Source organism: Gymnodraco acuticeps, unplaced genomic scaffold, assembly GCF_902827175.1.
Source record: "Gymnodraco acuticeps unplaced genomic scaffold, fGymAcu1.1, whole genome shotgun sequence".
In the NCBI taxonomy this organism is placed as follows: domain Eukaryota; kingdom Metazoa; phylum Chordata; class Actinopteri; order Perciformes; family Bathydraconidae; genus Gymnodraco; species Gymnodraco acuticeps.
Genome location: NW_022990590.1, coordinates 3,510,905 through 3,526,240, shown reverse-complemented (window position 1 = coordinate 3,526,240; position 15,336 = coordinate 3,510,905). Strand labels below are relative to the sequence as shown.

The following is a 15,336-nucleotide window of genomic DNA, read 5'->3' as shown; positions in this document are numbered from 1 at the left end:
AAGTCCCTGCAATGGACCTGTATAACACAGATCAATTATTCAGAGTCACCTGTGTTTTAGAAAAGGGCTTACTACAGCTCCATGAAATATGAAACTGAATTCAAAAGAACACAGTAACAATTTGTTTCTACCTCTGAGGCGCTGTCATCGTCATCAGCAGCCTCTGCGCTCTGTCGGCTCGTCTCCTCCATAGCGGCGCGCGTGTGGTATCCGTGGTTACCCTGGCTCTTCCTTCCCTCATCCACTGACTCTGATGTCGGATGAACCTGAAGAACAATTCAACAAGAATCTCTAAATAAATTAAAGAGTCATGAATGAAAAAAAGTGATATCAATATTGTGTTCCTGTACAAAAGTAATGTGTGTAAGTTCACTCACCCTGCTCTCCTTAGGGAGGGAGTGGATGGTGCGTCTCCTCCTTTCTGACTGATAAATATTGATCTCCTCCTCTCCTTTAGCCTCACGCCAGGTAATCTGCCTCCTACACAAGAAGCAGACACACACACACACGCCATGGCTTGCTTTAATATGATCACCTCCAGAAACTCTTCCTCTCTGTGAGCGTGTGTTACCTGACGGAGGCGTTCTCCAGCTCGGGCACCAGCACCCTGCGGCTCCAGGCCACCAGGTCTCCCTCTGTGGCCATCTGGCTGCGCGGGGCGTTGCTGTGCATCTGGCGCACGCCCTCGATCTGCCCGCTGCGCCGCAGACCCACGTTGGGCGGGGAGTGCACCTCTGTGGGAGAACCCACGGATCCTGAGGGGAGAGAGGAGAGAAAGACAGAGAACATAAAACAGAGCTTTCAATTTGTCAGCAGCATGTAAGGATTAAATTGTCAGGAACTCAAGATTGTTGATAAACGATTAATATGCCAATTAGTGTGAGCATCACTACACCAATTGTTTTATCGCTTAAGTGTCAGAATAATGTGAAGTATTTCCATTGCAAAATACATTCTGCCTCTTTCACCTATGACAAAGAAAGCTCTGGGAACCTGGAACCAGCAAATATTTGATTTGTTTACTGGACACTTTAACCATTAATAATTTAAAGAGATAGTTGTCGAATTGTGTTGATAGACAAATCAATGATTTACATTTTTAGCACTTTTGCAAATAATGAGTGTTGCAAATTCCATTTGAACAAATCAAACTCCAAATTTCCAAAACATTGTGTTAATTTAATCAATTAAATATTATTCTAATTGTTTTGCTAGTTGTACTTTTCACACAGTACATTATACAATTTGGTGTGAGTTTTATGATTTATTTATTATATATATTTTATAGCTTTTTATTTTATTTTTAGTTCGAATTTTTTCTACCACTTTCTCTCCTGTAGTTACATGTTGGGGGAGGTACAATTATAGTTGGTAATGCTGACTGCATCTTTGAATATAACATTAAAAAAGATATATCTATAACTGGATTCAAATGGTGTTTGCAAATATTTCTCATCTTGTTTAAACCTGCTTTAAAGATGAAGTTAGCAACACACAAGGCCCCATTGTTTAGAAGTAATTGTGATAATGTCCTTGCTGCTCTACCCATACAGGTGGAAACAAAGGCTGCTTTTGAGACGCTGCCCACACTCCAGCAGAATGAGCTTCCTGTCATGACGCAGTCTTACCTCTGTTGGACCTGGTGTCATTGCCTCCCAGTCTCTGGTCCTGCTCCTGCTGCAGCCTCTGAATCATGGAATCCAGAGGACTGGGCCCTTCCGCCGCCTGCTCACTCACCACTTGGTTCAGGCCTGGAGTTAAGAGAGAAGAGAACCAGAAAGATAGATGAGACCATCAACCGCAAATGTATCATAACAACTGGATGTACACATTTCCCCATTGCATTCATTTTTATTTCTAGTCGAGGCTTTTTAATTGCCGACAGCAGGGCAGTATTCTGTAACTGGGAAACATGGAGAGTCATTTTGTCTCAAAATAAAATCATCTTTCCCCTCTTGCATCTTCACCTGCCTCCACGGTGCGCTTCAATGCATTTCATAAACAATTGCTCCTGTTTGCCTCCCTGCCAAGACTTTAAACTGCCTTATTATTCAGGTTTTAATTGCCAATTCGGTGTTGTTTCAGTTAAAGCGTCTCATTAAGCACATTTGAGAAGAGATCAAAACTCTTGTCAGGCTATAAGAGCGGTGTGATCTGCTAGACAAAAGAGCCTTTGATCAGCTGACAGAAGGCCCCCAGGTAAAGATGTGATCTGAGGGAAAGCGTAGAAGTACAACTGAGTTCTTGCCCTCAGATCACGCTGAGAGGAGATACTCCCGAGGGTCTGATTTCTTCTTTAAGCCTCTGTACCTGAGGAAGTGACCCCCATCTGTGGGATGAGCTGCTCGCTCCTGCAGCCCTCCCTGCCGGGCACCAGCCGCTGGTATCTGGGGGGGTGGGGGTTTCCGTCCACATCCACCAGGAAGGGAGGGGGCATGAGGTGGGGTGCCTGCTGGGTCTGCTCGTCCAGCACGTAATTGTTGGCGTCTCTGATCAGCGGCCGGTAGTCGGTGTGGAAGAACATCTGGTCGGCAATCTGAAGCACGGGAGAATAAACATGGAGCATTCACTCAATAGGATTCTAATGAGTATTAATTATTTCATTTACAATTATGTTAGTAAATCACAGGTGCATGTATGTTTATAAATATGAAATAGGTTTACATTTTAAGCTTTTCTAGTGTAATTTAATTTATTTTAAACCTGGTGAGTTTTCCTCACTTTATGATTTGTGATTATTATCAATTAAAAAAATAATTTCAATGATTATGGTGTGACTTCTTTTAAGAAAGTCCTTACCCAACAACATATTTGTACACATATTAAGCCTTTAACAAATATTCTGCCTCCTTTAATTGGAATAAAACACTAGTCCATATTGCTTTTGCAAACACATTTTGGATCTAGCATCAGTACATGATATACATTCATTATTACCATTTGATTTGATATCCCCCTGCTCCTAATGTATTCTTTATATGAGGCTCACCATCCCCCCCTTGGGCTTTAACAGTGATGCCTAGATTCAACACAATGGGTATAACAGTGTTTTCTTTTATGTATTTATTAGGGCTGTCAGTCGATTAAAATAGTTAATCGCGATTAATCGCAAATTAATCGCACATTTTTTATCTGTTCTAAATGTACCTTAGAGGAATATTTTTCAAGTTTTTAATACTATTATCAACATATGAGTGGACAAATATGCTTTATGCTAATGTTTATTATCATTTGAACAATGACAAATATTCTCATGAATATTAAACACAACAACTTCTGAACATTACAAATATTCGCCTCAATTCATCCTGGAACCTAATACAATAAAAATGGTGTGTGTGTGTGTGTGTGTGTGTGTGTGTGTGTGTGTGTGTGTGTGTGTGTGTGTGTGTGTGTGTGTGTGATGGATCGTTGGAGCTATGTGCAACTCAAGGCTATGCTCGAACGGGAGCTGCCTGGACGCTGCAATCATGTTGCGCACTATCCATGCTGAGTGTGCCCACTGTCTGGCTTCCTGCATAAAGTCAAGTGCTCGGCGCAGTTGTCGGCGAAATGTCGCTCCTCTGTTTTCATTTAAACAGCTCCTTATATCCGTTAGCGCAGCTAGCTAGCACCAGATGCTAACAACAACAATGGTCTCGCTCGCTCGAGCCACACATACACACACCCTCCCGGTCCTCCCAACAGCCAGTCGGTGCCTGCCGGTGAGCGTGGAAGTGTGGTCTGCCACAAGCGGGCGGCAGGAGCGGGGCTGTCAGCATCAGCTTGCAGATGGTATTTTAAACTCGATGCGCTCTGAAACTACGGGGCGGCCGAGGACAAAAAATACACATGCGTTAATCGCATTAAAATAATTAGTGGCGTTAATTTTTTGTTATTAACGCGTTAACTTGACAGCCCTACTTATTATATATTTATTTTCTTTGTCTTGAGAAAACCATGAGAAAAACTATTGCCTGTATTTTTTTATTTCTTTCTCAATTAGTTTTTATTTTGAATGTTTTGTATCTGCTTATTGTTTCTCTGTTCACCTTTTGAAGTTTAGGAGACAGGTTGAAGGGAAAAGACAAAGCGAAAAGTCTGCTGCATTACCTTGTCATATCTGCTACTGGAGCCGAAGCCAAAGATGAGCAGGTGTCCGTGGGAGTCTGTGGCTGCGAAATGTTGCCCATCTGGACTACATTTGCAGTCAAACAGCGCTCCGTGGCCTTGGCCCTCGATCTACACACAGAGGGGGGGGAGAGATAGGGAGATAGGGAAATGGAGGTACACGGTAAATCATAGTAGGATTTTCAAGGGGAATTCCAAGCAACCTTAACAATGGTAAAAACTGGACACATTTGACTCAACATGTCAGTAATGTCAAAGCAGCGCCTGCAGAAACTGAAACTTCCTCAACATAAAAGAAAACTGGGGCCTTTAGTTTGTGCCGTAGGTACTTCTTCACTCTTATAAAAGCTTCATTCAATCACAGAAAGAGATCGTTTTATAAGAATGAGCATCTTTTTCCCCTTTTCAATCAAAAAGGAAGTACTGATCTGAAACAACTTGTAATAATTTTGCTGCAGACTGAGCAGTGAGAGTTGGTTTCAACACATCGTCATGTTTGTTACATGATGCAGTGAGAGGCAACTCGGCTTGAACTGGCTTCAATGCTCGGCTCCATTTACCAGTTTTTGCCCAAATATCATATTGAGTGTTGTGTGTACTGTGTAGGTTTTAAATGTTAAAATCAAATAAAAAATACTTTCATTAATGGTCAAAGTCCATATTTTTAAAAATGGATGAATTCTCCTTGCATACTTTATTTACTCTTTGGGCACATGGGACTACTTTCTTTTCCTTTAGCGGCCAAAGACAAAATATAGTACGACAAGAACAGAGGTGGGAAGTAACATAGTACATTTGCTCTAGAACTGTACAATTTTGAGGTACTTGTACTTTACTTGAGTATTTCCATGTTATGCTACTTTGTACTTCTACTTCACTACAATTCAGAGGTACATGGTGTACTTTTACTCCACTACATGTATTTAATACCTTTAGTTACTTTACAGATCTGGATTAATGATGAAATATAATCAATTCTTAAATCAGACTTTAGTTCCACCTGGAGTAAATCCACAAGCTACTCTGCAGTATACAAAGTCATTCAAACTAGCTGCACCTTTACCAGCTTTGAGAACACTTTCATGATCAATCATTATAAGAATAATTCTTCTTTAAAGTGGACCTATTATGCTATATTTGAAAAATATATTGTAGGGCCATGCCTATACAAAACATGTCTGTGAAGTTTTTTTCTTCAAAATACCAAACAGATCACCCATTGTAGCCATACCTCATACTGCTCATACCCCTGTTTTGAAGCCCTGTTAGAGAAACACAGAATTTGGGTCCTTAGCTTGAAAAAATAAAAGAAGAGGAGGCGGAGCTAATGCCTGATCAGAATTCTACCGGAGATAAAGTTAAATTCTGCTGTGATACAACGCCATCCTGTTTAAACCACGTCAAGGATTATTTCTGAAACAGTATGGAGCTCAAATGTTTTTTCTCTTGCAGGTTTATCACAAGGTGAGTTCTTTTTTTATTTCCTGCTTTTTAAACATGTGCTCTACAGTACAGGTTAGCTCTGAGTGTTAGCGAGGCTTGCTAATGTAAACAAAGACGAGATTACGTCCAAAACACGTCAGGCATTGTTTCTGATAGCAACTTTCTGTGGGTCCGCTGCCGATTTGACGTCAGTTCGGATTGGAAATCTGTATCCGCCCGTTTTTAAAAGATTTGGGTAAGGAGGAAAAGAGAGAGGGTTTTATTTTCTGACGCTGCGTGAGTTCTCCGACACACCGGGGACACATATGTACGTATAAAAGACATCACAAAGTGTATTTTGCATGATAGGTCCCCTTTAACTTAAGTACAATAACTGAGTACTTCTCCCACCTCTGGATAAGAAAGAGTATTACCCATTTTGAACATTTCTGGAAAGATGTGCCGAGCGAACACTTCCACAGTAGGGAAATTAGATATTTCAGTTGCAAGACTTTGTTACTTTTAAGAGAAAAAGAGCACATTCTTCCAAGGGCTGCTCAATTAAAATCGTATTTTAATCGTGATTACGATTATGGCTTGCAACGATTACGAAAACAACGTAATCGAAATAAAACGATTATTTTTTTATTATTATTATTACTTTTTTTAAATGTATTTCTTTTTTGTATGTTTATATGTTTTTCAGTTGAATTATACTTAAAGTTCAGGGTAATCAACTGTTCAAAACATACTGTTAAAAAAAAATGTCTCGAATAATTGGATGTTTTCAAAGTCAATGAATAATCGCATTTAATAATCGCAATTACAATTATTGACCCAAATAATCGAGATTATGATTTTTGCCATAATCGAGCAGCCCTAATTCTTCCTCATGTAAATGAAAACTAATTAAAGTCAATTAAATAAACTCAACGGACGTTGTGCTGTATCTCATGGTGGCTAATTTTAGAGTCGGGTAGTTAACTCTTATGATTCCTTTCTACCTGTGCTGCTCTTACAATACTGTACATTAACACTACATGTATTGATATTTATCTTTCACCCTAATCCTATAATAGTCCCTTATGGTCCTCAACAGGGGCCGCTATATAGCAAACGTTTCATTATTAGTTTTAAATGTGTGCCATTTCCCATTACACTTTGTGTCATCAAACAACACAATCCACTATGATCAACACCAAGATTTGGCCGACTAAACAGCACACAGAGTGAGTCACTTGTTCCCGGACTGTGATTAATACCTCACTTGGTAACCATACACAGGAAATACAGCAGTGTCTGCAATGATTAAACCCCTAGGTGAATATGTACACTGTGCTTCAGTGTGGTGTCAAGATTTAGCTCTACCCTGCCTGCACTCATGCCACACACAGTGTATTCAATGGAAGAGGAAATGCCAGCGTGGAAGTGAGAGAGGTACGAAAGCTAAGAGAAGAGAAAGTGAAAGCAATGATGGAGGGGGGTAACAGTGAGAGGGAAATAATGAGAGAAAGAAAAGGAGGTAAAGACTTATTTTGAAAGCTTATCCGTCTATGTTTTTGCTGACTGCATTAGAAAACCTCTGTTTCACATGTGAGGAGGACCAAATCAGGATGTAGTGACTTTAGTGTGAATTCAGTCAGAGATAACGCAGAGAGTGAGAGGCAATGAGACACACAGGGTGGCAGAGGGTCTCACCATGTTGAAATAAGAGCGGATCTTCACTCCTCTGGCCAGGTCCCACACAATGCAGTTCCCATCATGCCCCGCTGAGAACAGGATCCTGGGATCAAAGGGGTGTGGCTCCAGGACAAACACCTCATCCTCATGACCCTGTCATTAAAAAACATCTTGATTAAGAGTCACGAACAGCCTCAGTGTTTTTTCTCAAATCTTGTGGTTTTGTGCATTTTTACCTAGTTATAAATCAGGCATCCTTTATGTCTCTTAAAGCACATTACTGTTTTTGCTATTCATATTCTGTTTTTAGTAGTGACCCCATTTCTTTTTTTATGTCTGGTTTTAAACACATTGTGATAGATGATGTGTCTGAAGTAAGAACAAGTCAAGTGTAAGTTACACTGACAAAGAACCATTACAATTACATTTGTCATTTCTATTCAAACTTATAGATTTTAGAATTCTCTATAAAAAGATTTAAAGGCCCAGGGTGATAAAATATATATTTGTTCAGTTCAAGAAAAGACAATATTTTCCTAATTCATGTTGAATTCATGTTTAAGGCTTTTAAATAAGGCCTTATTTTCAATGTTAATGTAATTATTGGTTGGTAAGGAACTCTTATTTCCCATCTATTTCTATTGTTTATGTTCCGAGTAAGGTGAAAGCAAAATGACAGGAACAAATACACACAAAAATGTAAATGCTGTATTACTTTTGTATTGCATTGTTCTATATGTTACATGCTCTGTGTTGGCAGGTGCATGTGCTGAATCACCACATACCATGAGTACGTGCACGAGGCTCCCGGTGGTGGAGTTCCACACCTTCAGTGTCAGGTTGTTAGCTGCTGTGATCACGGTGCCGTCATGGCGATCCCATGCTACCATGGTAACCTTCAGCTTGGTCACTTTGTCTTCCAGCGGAGGAGGGTTGTACTTCCTGAAGAGAGGATGTGATACACGGATGTCATGTTTGATGTCAAGTGTTTTACTTTATAACTAAAATAAATACATAAAGGCGCAACTACACAACATATTTTGAAATGGTTGAAATGTTATAAAAATCAAGAAACAATTCCTCAAAAGTCCATTCCTGCTAATAAAGTCATATTTTATCTTCAGTCCATTTCTTTTCCTAAATGAATGTTTAAGCTCCTTGTTCACAACATGTGCTGTTTCTGTTTGAATAGCGCATCAAGAACATTATAACATTTATTTGTAACCTAAATATTTAAGTCCATTCAACTCTCTCCCAGTGTGTTTTTCTTTTCATGATATCCAAGCTTCAATGCCATTATTATAAATATATATTAAAACAATTTTTAAGATAACCAGGTTATCTCTGAATCTGCAATTATTGCTGTTTGTTGTGTTAATCCAGACTCTAAGTACTTAAATAGCTCATCAGTGTCACCTCCATTAATTCACTTATGCGTGCTATAAATCAATATTCTGCCTGGAAGCAGTAATCAATCATTTTGACACATTAATGCAACAGGTGTGAAAGTGTTATTTTTTTCAACTTCATTATTTATATCATATAGATTGTGTTAAAAAATATTGCAAGAAAAGCATTTTGCAGCTGGTAAAAAGGACAATAAATAAATGTTTTTACTTCCTAATGGTGCATAGTCTACAATGGGAGTATTCACACTCAATATGTCTGGGACTTGGGAGTATGCAGCATGATTGATTTTTGTCAAATTCAGAGTGACATCCCAACCCACGACTCTGAGCTGTGAGTACAGCAGTGCTGGTAAAAAGAAGAAGAAAAAAAGCCAGACTTTGACAGCTGAGCACACACAATCATACCCGGGTAATTTGGTCTGCATGTCCAGCAGAATGCTCCTCCACCCCTGAGGATGCAGCTGCCAGATCCGCGCTGTACCGTCCCTGCTGCCGCTCACAAACCTACCCCACACACACACACACACACACACACACACACACACACACACACACACACACACACACACACACACACACACACACACACACACACACACACACACACACACACACACACACACACACACACACACACACACACACACACACACACACACACACACACACACACACACACACACACACACACACACACACACACACACACACACACACACACACAGAGATTCATGAACTGTAAATAAAACACCTCTATAGAAGCGCTTTGCAACACAATAAGCGCTTTTATCTATCTGCATGTACTAGTTGTCCCCCCCCCCCCGTTTCTTCTACGTCTCCTCCACCCCTCCTTCTCTGCTTAGGCACTCCTTCGCTGCTGAGATTACAGCAACCCAGGGGAATTAGCTGAGCTTGTTTTTCTGCAAACTCCACACAGGCACAGGCAATTTAACACGCATGATATGTGCAAGTGTATGAGTGTGTGTGTGTGTGTGTGGGGGGGGGGGGGGGGAGTGTAATAAAGTGTGTATCAGAGAGTAAGTAAAGGTGGTGTTTCTGCTGACGGCACCATTCACATAACAACACCCCCAGGTTCCATATCCACAAACAGCGGAGCACACACAAAAATTGACTTCACTTATTATGTGGCTAATACACACACGCACACACACACACACACGCACACACACAGTTTGAACCTACCTGTCACTGCAATGTGAGAACTGGATGCTGTCGACTTTGTCCTGGGTAAGGAAAATATAGGAGTCAAAACAACGCAATAAGCAACCAGCATCTGCTAGGTTTGCAAATCATGACAACTTCTTTGTGTATTACTAGCTATATCATAGACATCAATACTAAAGTAAAACTATTGGTGCTAAGATTTATTTTAATAAAAGAACATTTTTAAATAGACAATACAACTAAATATGTCCTATGCCTTTGCAATACGTTTGGTGATCCTTTCCATCCCTATGTACAGTATAACCTAATGGATCATTTCTTTCATTCAAAGATGTTCTTCAACTCAAAGTCATCTTACTAGCTCTCTCCAGAGCTTTCAACTGCATCTTACCACCTTCTTCAGTTGATGGAGTTTGCTTAGCTGTCATGGAGAATGATGAAACACACTCTCAAAGACAACCGAGGAAACTCCATCTGCTGAAGAAGTCCATGAAATACTGGGATAAAAGCAAGTAAGTGGGCCTTGAGTTATTTATATTATAACTACTATTCCCAAGTTGGACTATAACCATGTTAATTGTCAATATCTAAGCACTGTGACATACTGTATAGTTAATAAAACACATTTTAATCAATACAAAGCATTATGTTGACTTACAGTATGGGACTCAAGTTCAGAGATCTTCTCTGGTTGGCCTAAGCCAAAGTAGTACACTCTAATGATGTGATCCGTGCTTCCTGTGGCCAGGAACATACCACCTGCACAAACAACATAACGGGTCAGAATTAACAACACTCAATACCCGATACTTCCATTAAAACAATTATAATATACACTTCAAAGATCAAGCTATGGTGAAACAAACGCTTATTCTTGTATTAGTGAGGGCAAACTTTGTGCAAAAAGAAACGTTGAAGTCATTCATCATTCATGGTCAATTTAACCTCAATAAGCAGAGTCATTCCACATCTATGGAAAAGCAGAAGGCCCATTTGTGTGTGGCTGTGTTGCTCTTCAGCTATTCTGCACATTTTTTCAGCTGCTGTTTGCCTTTAGGTGGTCTCAAAGCATGCATGAAAATCAAAAGTGGTTGCCGCCCACCTGCACTGAATGAGGAGCAGATCATCTGGACGCCAGGCCTGGAACGCTCCGTGAATTTACTGGGCCTCTGACTGCACACACACACACACACACACACACACACACACACACACACACACACACACACACACACACACACACACACACACACACACACACACACACACACACACACACACACACACACACACACACACACACACACACACACACACACACACAAAATGAAATGGAATGAAAAGAGTTTGTATGATTTCAGTAGAACATGTTTTACAGGTGGGTATGTCAGCAGATGTTCGCTTCCTTCTTATGTTATCTTTTACATAACTATATTTCATTTTCGGGATAACAAAAAAATCCCATTTAACTAGTATTTTCATCATTTGTGTTTCTCACCAAAACTTCAGCGTGCGTGCATCCCACTGCCAGAAGCAGATGGTGCCGTCAGCTCCAGTGGAGGAGAGGTAGCGCTTTGAGCCGCAGCAGAGAGGGGAAAACTGCAAAGACAACCACTTAGGGGTTACAACTGAGTGTAATGAGCAGTCAACAGGAGATGCTAACACTGCAGCCAAAAAAAGAAAGGATAATTAACCCACAACTGTGTCGGGAGAGGAGAGCGATTAGCATACAACCTTAAAACACATAGCTACACAGATACATAGAATATCAAAGCAAAACTAAAAGCTCAATAGCAAATATTAAATTGATAGTAATCTTAGAAACAAATGAAGCTAATATTTATGTATTATTTGTATGATTCATGTTTTCAGCAGGAACAAAGAGCATGAGGCTCTATGCCAAGGACAGAGCAGGGAAAGTGAAAACAAACAACATTAAATAACACCTGCATCATCCATAAACAATTGGAGCCATTATGCACGTTCCTGTTTGTAAATGTGGATAATAGTCTGTCATCTTTTGCCCACACGTTCGAGTGTTCTCTTTATATAACACTCATTATCAGGTTCATACTGTATTTGAATGTTGAGCCTCTCCTGGGACATGTCTCCAGGCTTTAATGTTCAAAAGCTCTTTATTTTTCTCATACTGCCTGTGCTGCAGCACCTCTTTCCACCCTCTGTCTGAAACCAGAGCCCAGTCTGCTCTGATTGGTTAGCTGGCCGGCTCTGTTGTGATTGGTCAACCGCTTAGAGATGTCCCGCCACTTAGTCTGTCACATACAATGTGTTGGAGCGCTAGCCAATAGAAGCTTGAGTGTTACACAGTGATGTCATTATGTCACTGAAGTAAACAAAGGAATCCAATGGAGGCGTTTCAGTCGGGGGGGGAGAGTGTGAGTACACAGGGATTATAGCCTTTGCAAACCATTTACATGCACAAAAACCTATATAACACACTACAGAAAAGGGATAACCCTAACAATCATAACAGGCAGGGGTGCACATAACTGGTACAGAGATCTGAATTGCGTAATGTCACTTGTGTCACTACCCGCCTTTGCGGACCTCACAACAAAACATATATTTCGTCTACACGTGTTTCTTGTCAACACTCAATGGAGTAAAAAAACAACAAAGACATTAAGCAGCTACGTTGCCGTTTCGCTCCCTGCAAAAACTCTTCGGACTTTCTATGACTGACTGAACTGGAGCTGGGCGAGCCGCCTCCATACCCGACGGACCTGTGAAGCTTACAGGAGGCAGAGGCTTAGATCACCGGACGACAGAGTTGTTCACCGTGTGCACAGACGGGGTTAACGTCGGTATGAACAACTGAATTGTGCCAAAACACATGCTGCGCCCCGCTCACACACACACTGGAGAACTGCGCAAAATCAGCTGATCACAACGTGCACAGTAAAACACACAGTTGCAAACTTCCTCAGGGTGTTATGGAAGAGTTTGAAAAAAGACAGAGGTGGAAGAAGTACTCAGATCTTGTGTAGGAATACTCTGTTACAGTACAAATCCTGCACTCAAAATTTGACTCAAGTAAAATTAGAAAAGTATTATCAAAATATAGTTAAAGTACCAAAAGTAAAAGTAGTCATTGTGCAGATTGGTCCATTTCAGAATAATATATATGATGTGTTTTATAATGATTGATCATGAAAGTGTTCTCAAAGCTGGTGAAGGTGCAGCTAGTTTTTTTTGTATTGACATTTGGCAGCAAACAATTACACATTGTTTTTTCAAGACATAGTAATTGTACATTTGAAGTTTGTCTGTCCGAAATGCCTTTTTCTTTTTTTTACACAAAGATAAAATAAAGACAGTAAAAAGTACGAACAATACGAACAGTAGGGAGCGATCAGGAATTCACAGTAAAATCATACGTTTGTAAAAAATAAAATCTGGCCTATGAGGTTTTATGAAATCAGTCCAGTTTCTCCATCGTGACACAAATAGTTCCAGTTTGTGATTGACAGATGATGTTATCCTCTCCATTTTGTAAATGTCCATTGTAATATCCATCCATGCGTTTAAAGTTGGGCTATCTGGTGATAACCACTTCTTTGTAAGAACTTTTTTACTCGCCACCAGCAACAGATTTAATACATATTTGTCTTTTTTAGTCCATTCTTGAGGTATGAGTCCAAAGAACAAAGTCTTACTCTCCATGGGCACATGACATTTGAAAATATCTTGTAAGGCTTTATGTATGTCTCTCCAAAAGACCTCAATAACAGGGCAGGCCCAGAAAACGTGACAATGATTTGCATTTGAATTTCCACATGTTCTCCAGCAGTCTGGGGAGTTAGCACCGAGACTTCTGAGTGTTATCAAATATCTTATCAGGCTTTTCCAACCAAACTCCCTCCAGTTATGTGAACTGGTACATTTCCACTGACATTTCCATATTGTTGTCCTTTCCTCCTCAGATATGATAACCCCTCCTTCCTTCTTGGATTTCACATATATGGTTGAGTGTATTTTAAGATTCAACAGCCCTTTTTACATACATGAAATAACTTTGCTATCTGTTTTTGAATCGTATGATTTTTTTTAAATAGTTCTATCACACCTGTACTTGACTCTGTTTGAACCTTTGTTGGTGCAGCTAGTTTGAATGACTCTGTATACTGCAGGGTAGCTTGTGGATTTACTCCAGGTGGAACTAAAGTCTGATTTAAGACTTGATTAGATTTCACATCATTCATCCACATCTGTAAAGTAACTAAAGGTATTAAAATACATGTAGTGGAGTAAAAGTACACCATGTACCTCTGAACTGTAGTGGAGTAGAAGTACAAAGTAGCATCAAAGTCAAGTAAAGTACAAATATCTCAAAATTGTACTTAGTAACTTCCCACATCTGAAATCAGATATGACTTCAAGTCATGTGATCGTTTCTTAGTATTTGATCCTTCAACTTGGCCTCAGGAAATGCAAGGACTTCACAGTTTTGGCAACAAGTTTTGGAGAAAGCAAATCGGAGGCTTAAAAAGAGACAGGGATGTGCATCTTCATCATCGTCATCATCTAGCATGCAAGAAGTGTAAATAGAGGACAGTGAAGGAGACAGTGAGGAGGACCATGCTTTGTGTGGGGTGAGTACCAAACGCTGTCTCCTGGTAACTCACTAAAAGAGTGACGTGCACCCCTGATAATACGGCTGTTTTACATTTCAAACTAACTGCAGTAGAATTTCAGTTTGTCATGATCTAAATATTGTTTTAGTGGCTTTTCTCGCTGCAGGCATAATTCCTAGAATAACAACAGCGACAGACAGACATAAATGGTGGCAGGAATACAAAAATATTATAAGTGGCTTTTAAATTCTCTTTTCAGCTAAATAACTACACACGCACAAACATGAAGTGCTGAGTGTCCTCGTACCTGCAGAGAGGTGATGGAGGCTGCATGTCCCTCCAGGACGGCTAGAGGGGCGCAGGTCTGTAAGCACCACACCCTGATGGTCTTGTCACATGACCCGGCAGCGATCATGGTGTTCTCGTAGCTCACAGCCATGTCTGAGATCTCAGCGGCGTGTCCGCGCAACGTGGCCAGCAGACGCCCGTCATCTGTTCCCCAGATCTTCACCAGGCAGTCGTCTGAGCCCTGAGGAAGAGAAGAAGGCAATCAGACTCCAGTGAGGACTAGTATTTTAGTTTGAGAAGTGGCGTGTCTGCCTCGGATTCACTTCTAGTAAGACTAATTGTCTCTAACATGACTAACATGTCAAGTTTTTAAATACTTTAAATACATCTGGGCACGCTGCAGGCTTCAGACTGTCAGCAGACTGACACACGTGGAATGCAAACAGAAGAGGGAATGAGGGGCTTCAGAAAAAAGAGGTGATTAATCTTCCGTGAGTTAACAAGTGACAACGAACAGTTATAGGCACATGATTGTCAGCAGCTCAACTTCTGTCTGTGTATTTCCATCCACTTCTAATTTGAGTATTTAAGATATGGTAGACATCGCCAAATGAGCATGTTACTGTGGTGATATTTGGGTCGGATAT

General features: G+C 40.4%; 1 protein-coding gene across 2 annotated transcripts in view; it reads right to left on the bottom strand.

Annotated features, from left to right (window-relative positions):
• phip (pleckstrin homology domain interacting protein) overlaps positions 1-15,336 on the bottom strand; it is a 54,088-nt gene that overhangs the window by 26,089 nt on the left and 12,663 nt on the right. For both annotated transcript variants that reach the window (XM_034228773.1, XM_034228774.1), the window contains exons 8-21: positions 14,709-14,930; positions 11,305-11,405; positions 10,909-10,979; positions 10,465-10,565; positions 9,825-9,865; positions 9,027-9,125; positions 7,998-8,154; positions 7,231-7,365; positions 4,093-4,221; positions 2,311-2,536; positions 1,629-1,751; positions 572-755; positions 378-480; positions 132-266 (exon numbers count right to left, since the gene is read on the bottom strand). In XM_034228773.1, coding sequence (XP_034084664.1) covers positions 132-266; positions 378-480; positions 572-755; positions 1,629-1,751; positions 2,311-2,536; positions 4,093-4,221; positions 7,231-7,365; positions 7,998-8,154; positions 9,027-9,125; positions 9,825-9,865; positions 10,465-10,565; positions 10,909-10,979; positions 11,305-11,405; positions 14,709-14,930 — 1,827 coding nt within the window. The remainder of the gene's footprint in view (positions 1-131; positions 267-377; positions 481-571; positions 756-1,628; positions 1,752-2,310; positions 2,537-4,092; positions 4,222-7,230; positions 7,366-7,997; positions 8,155-9,026; positions 9,126-9,824; positions 9,866-10,464; positions 10,566-10,908; positions 10,980-11,304; positions 11,406-14,708; positions 14,931-15,336) is intronic.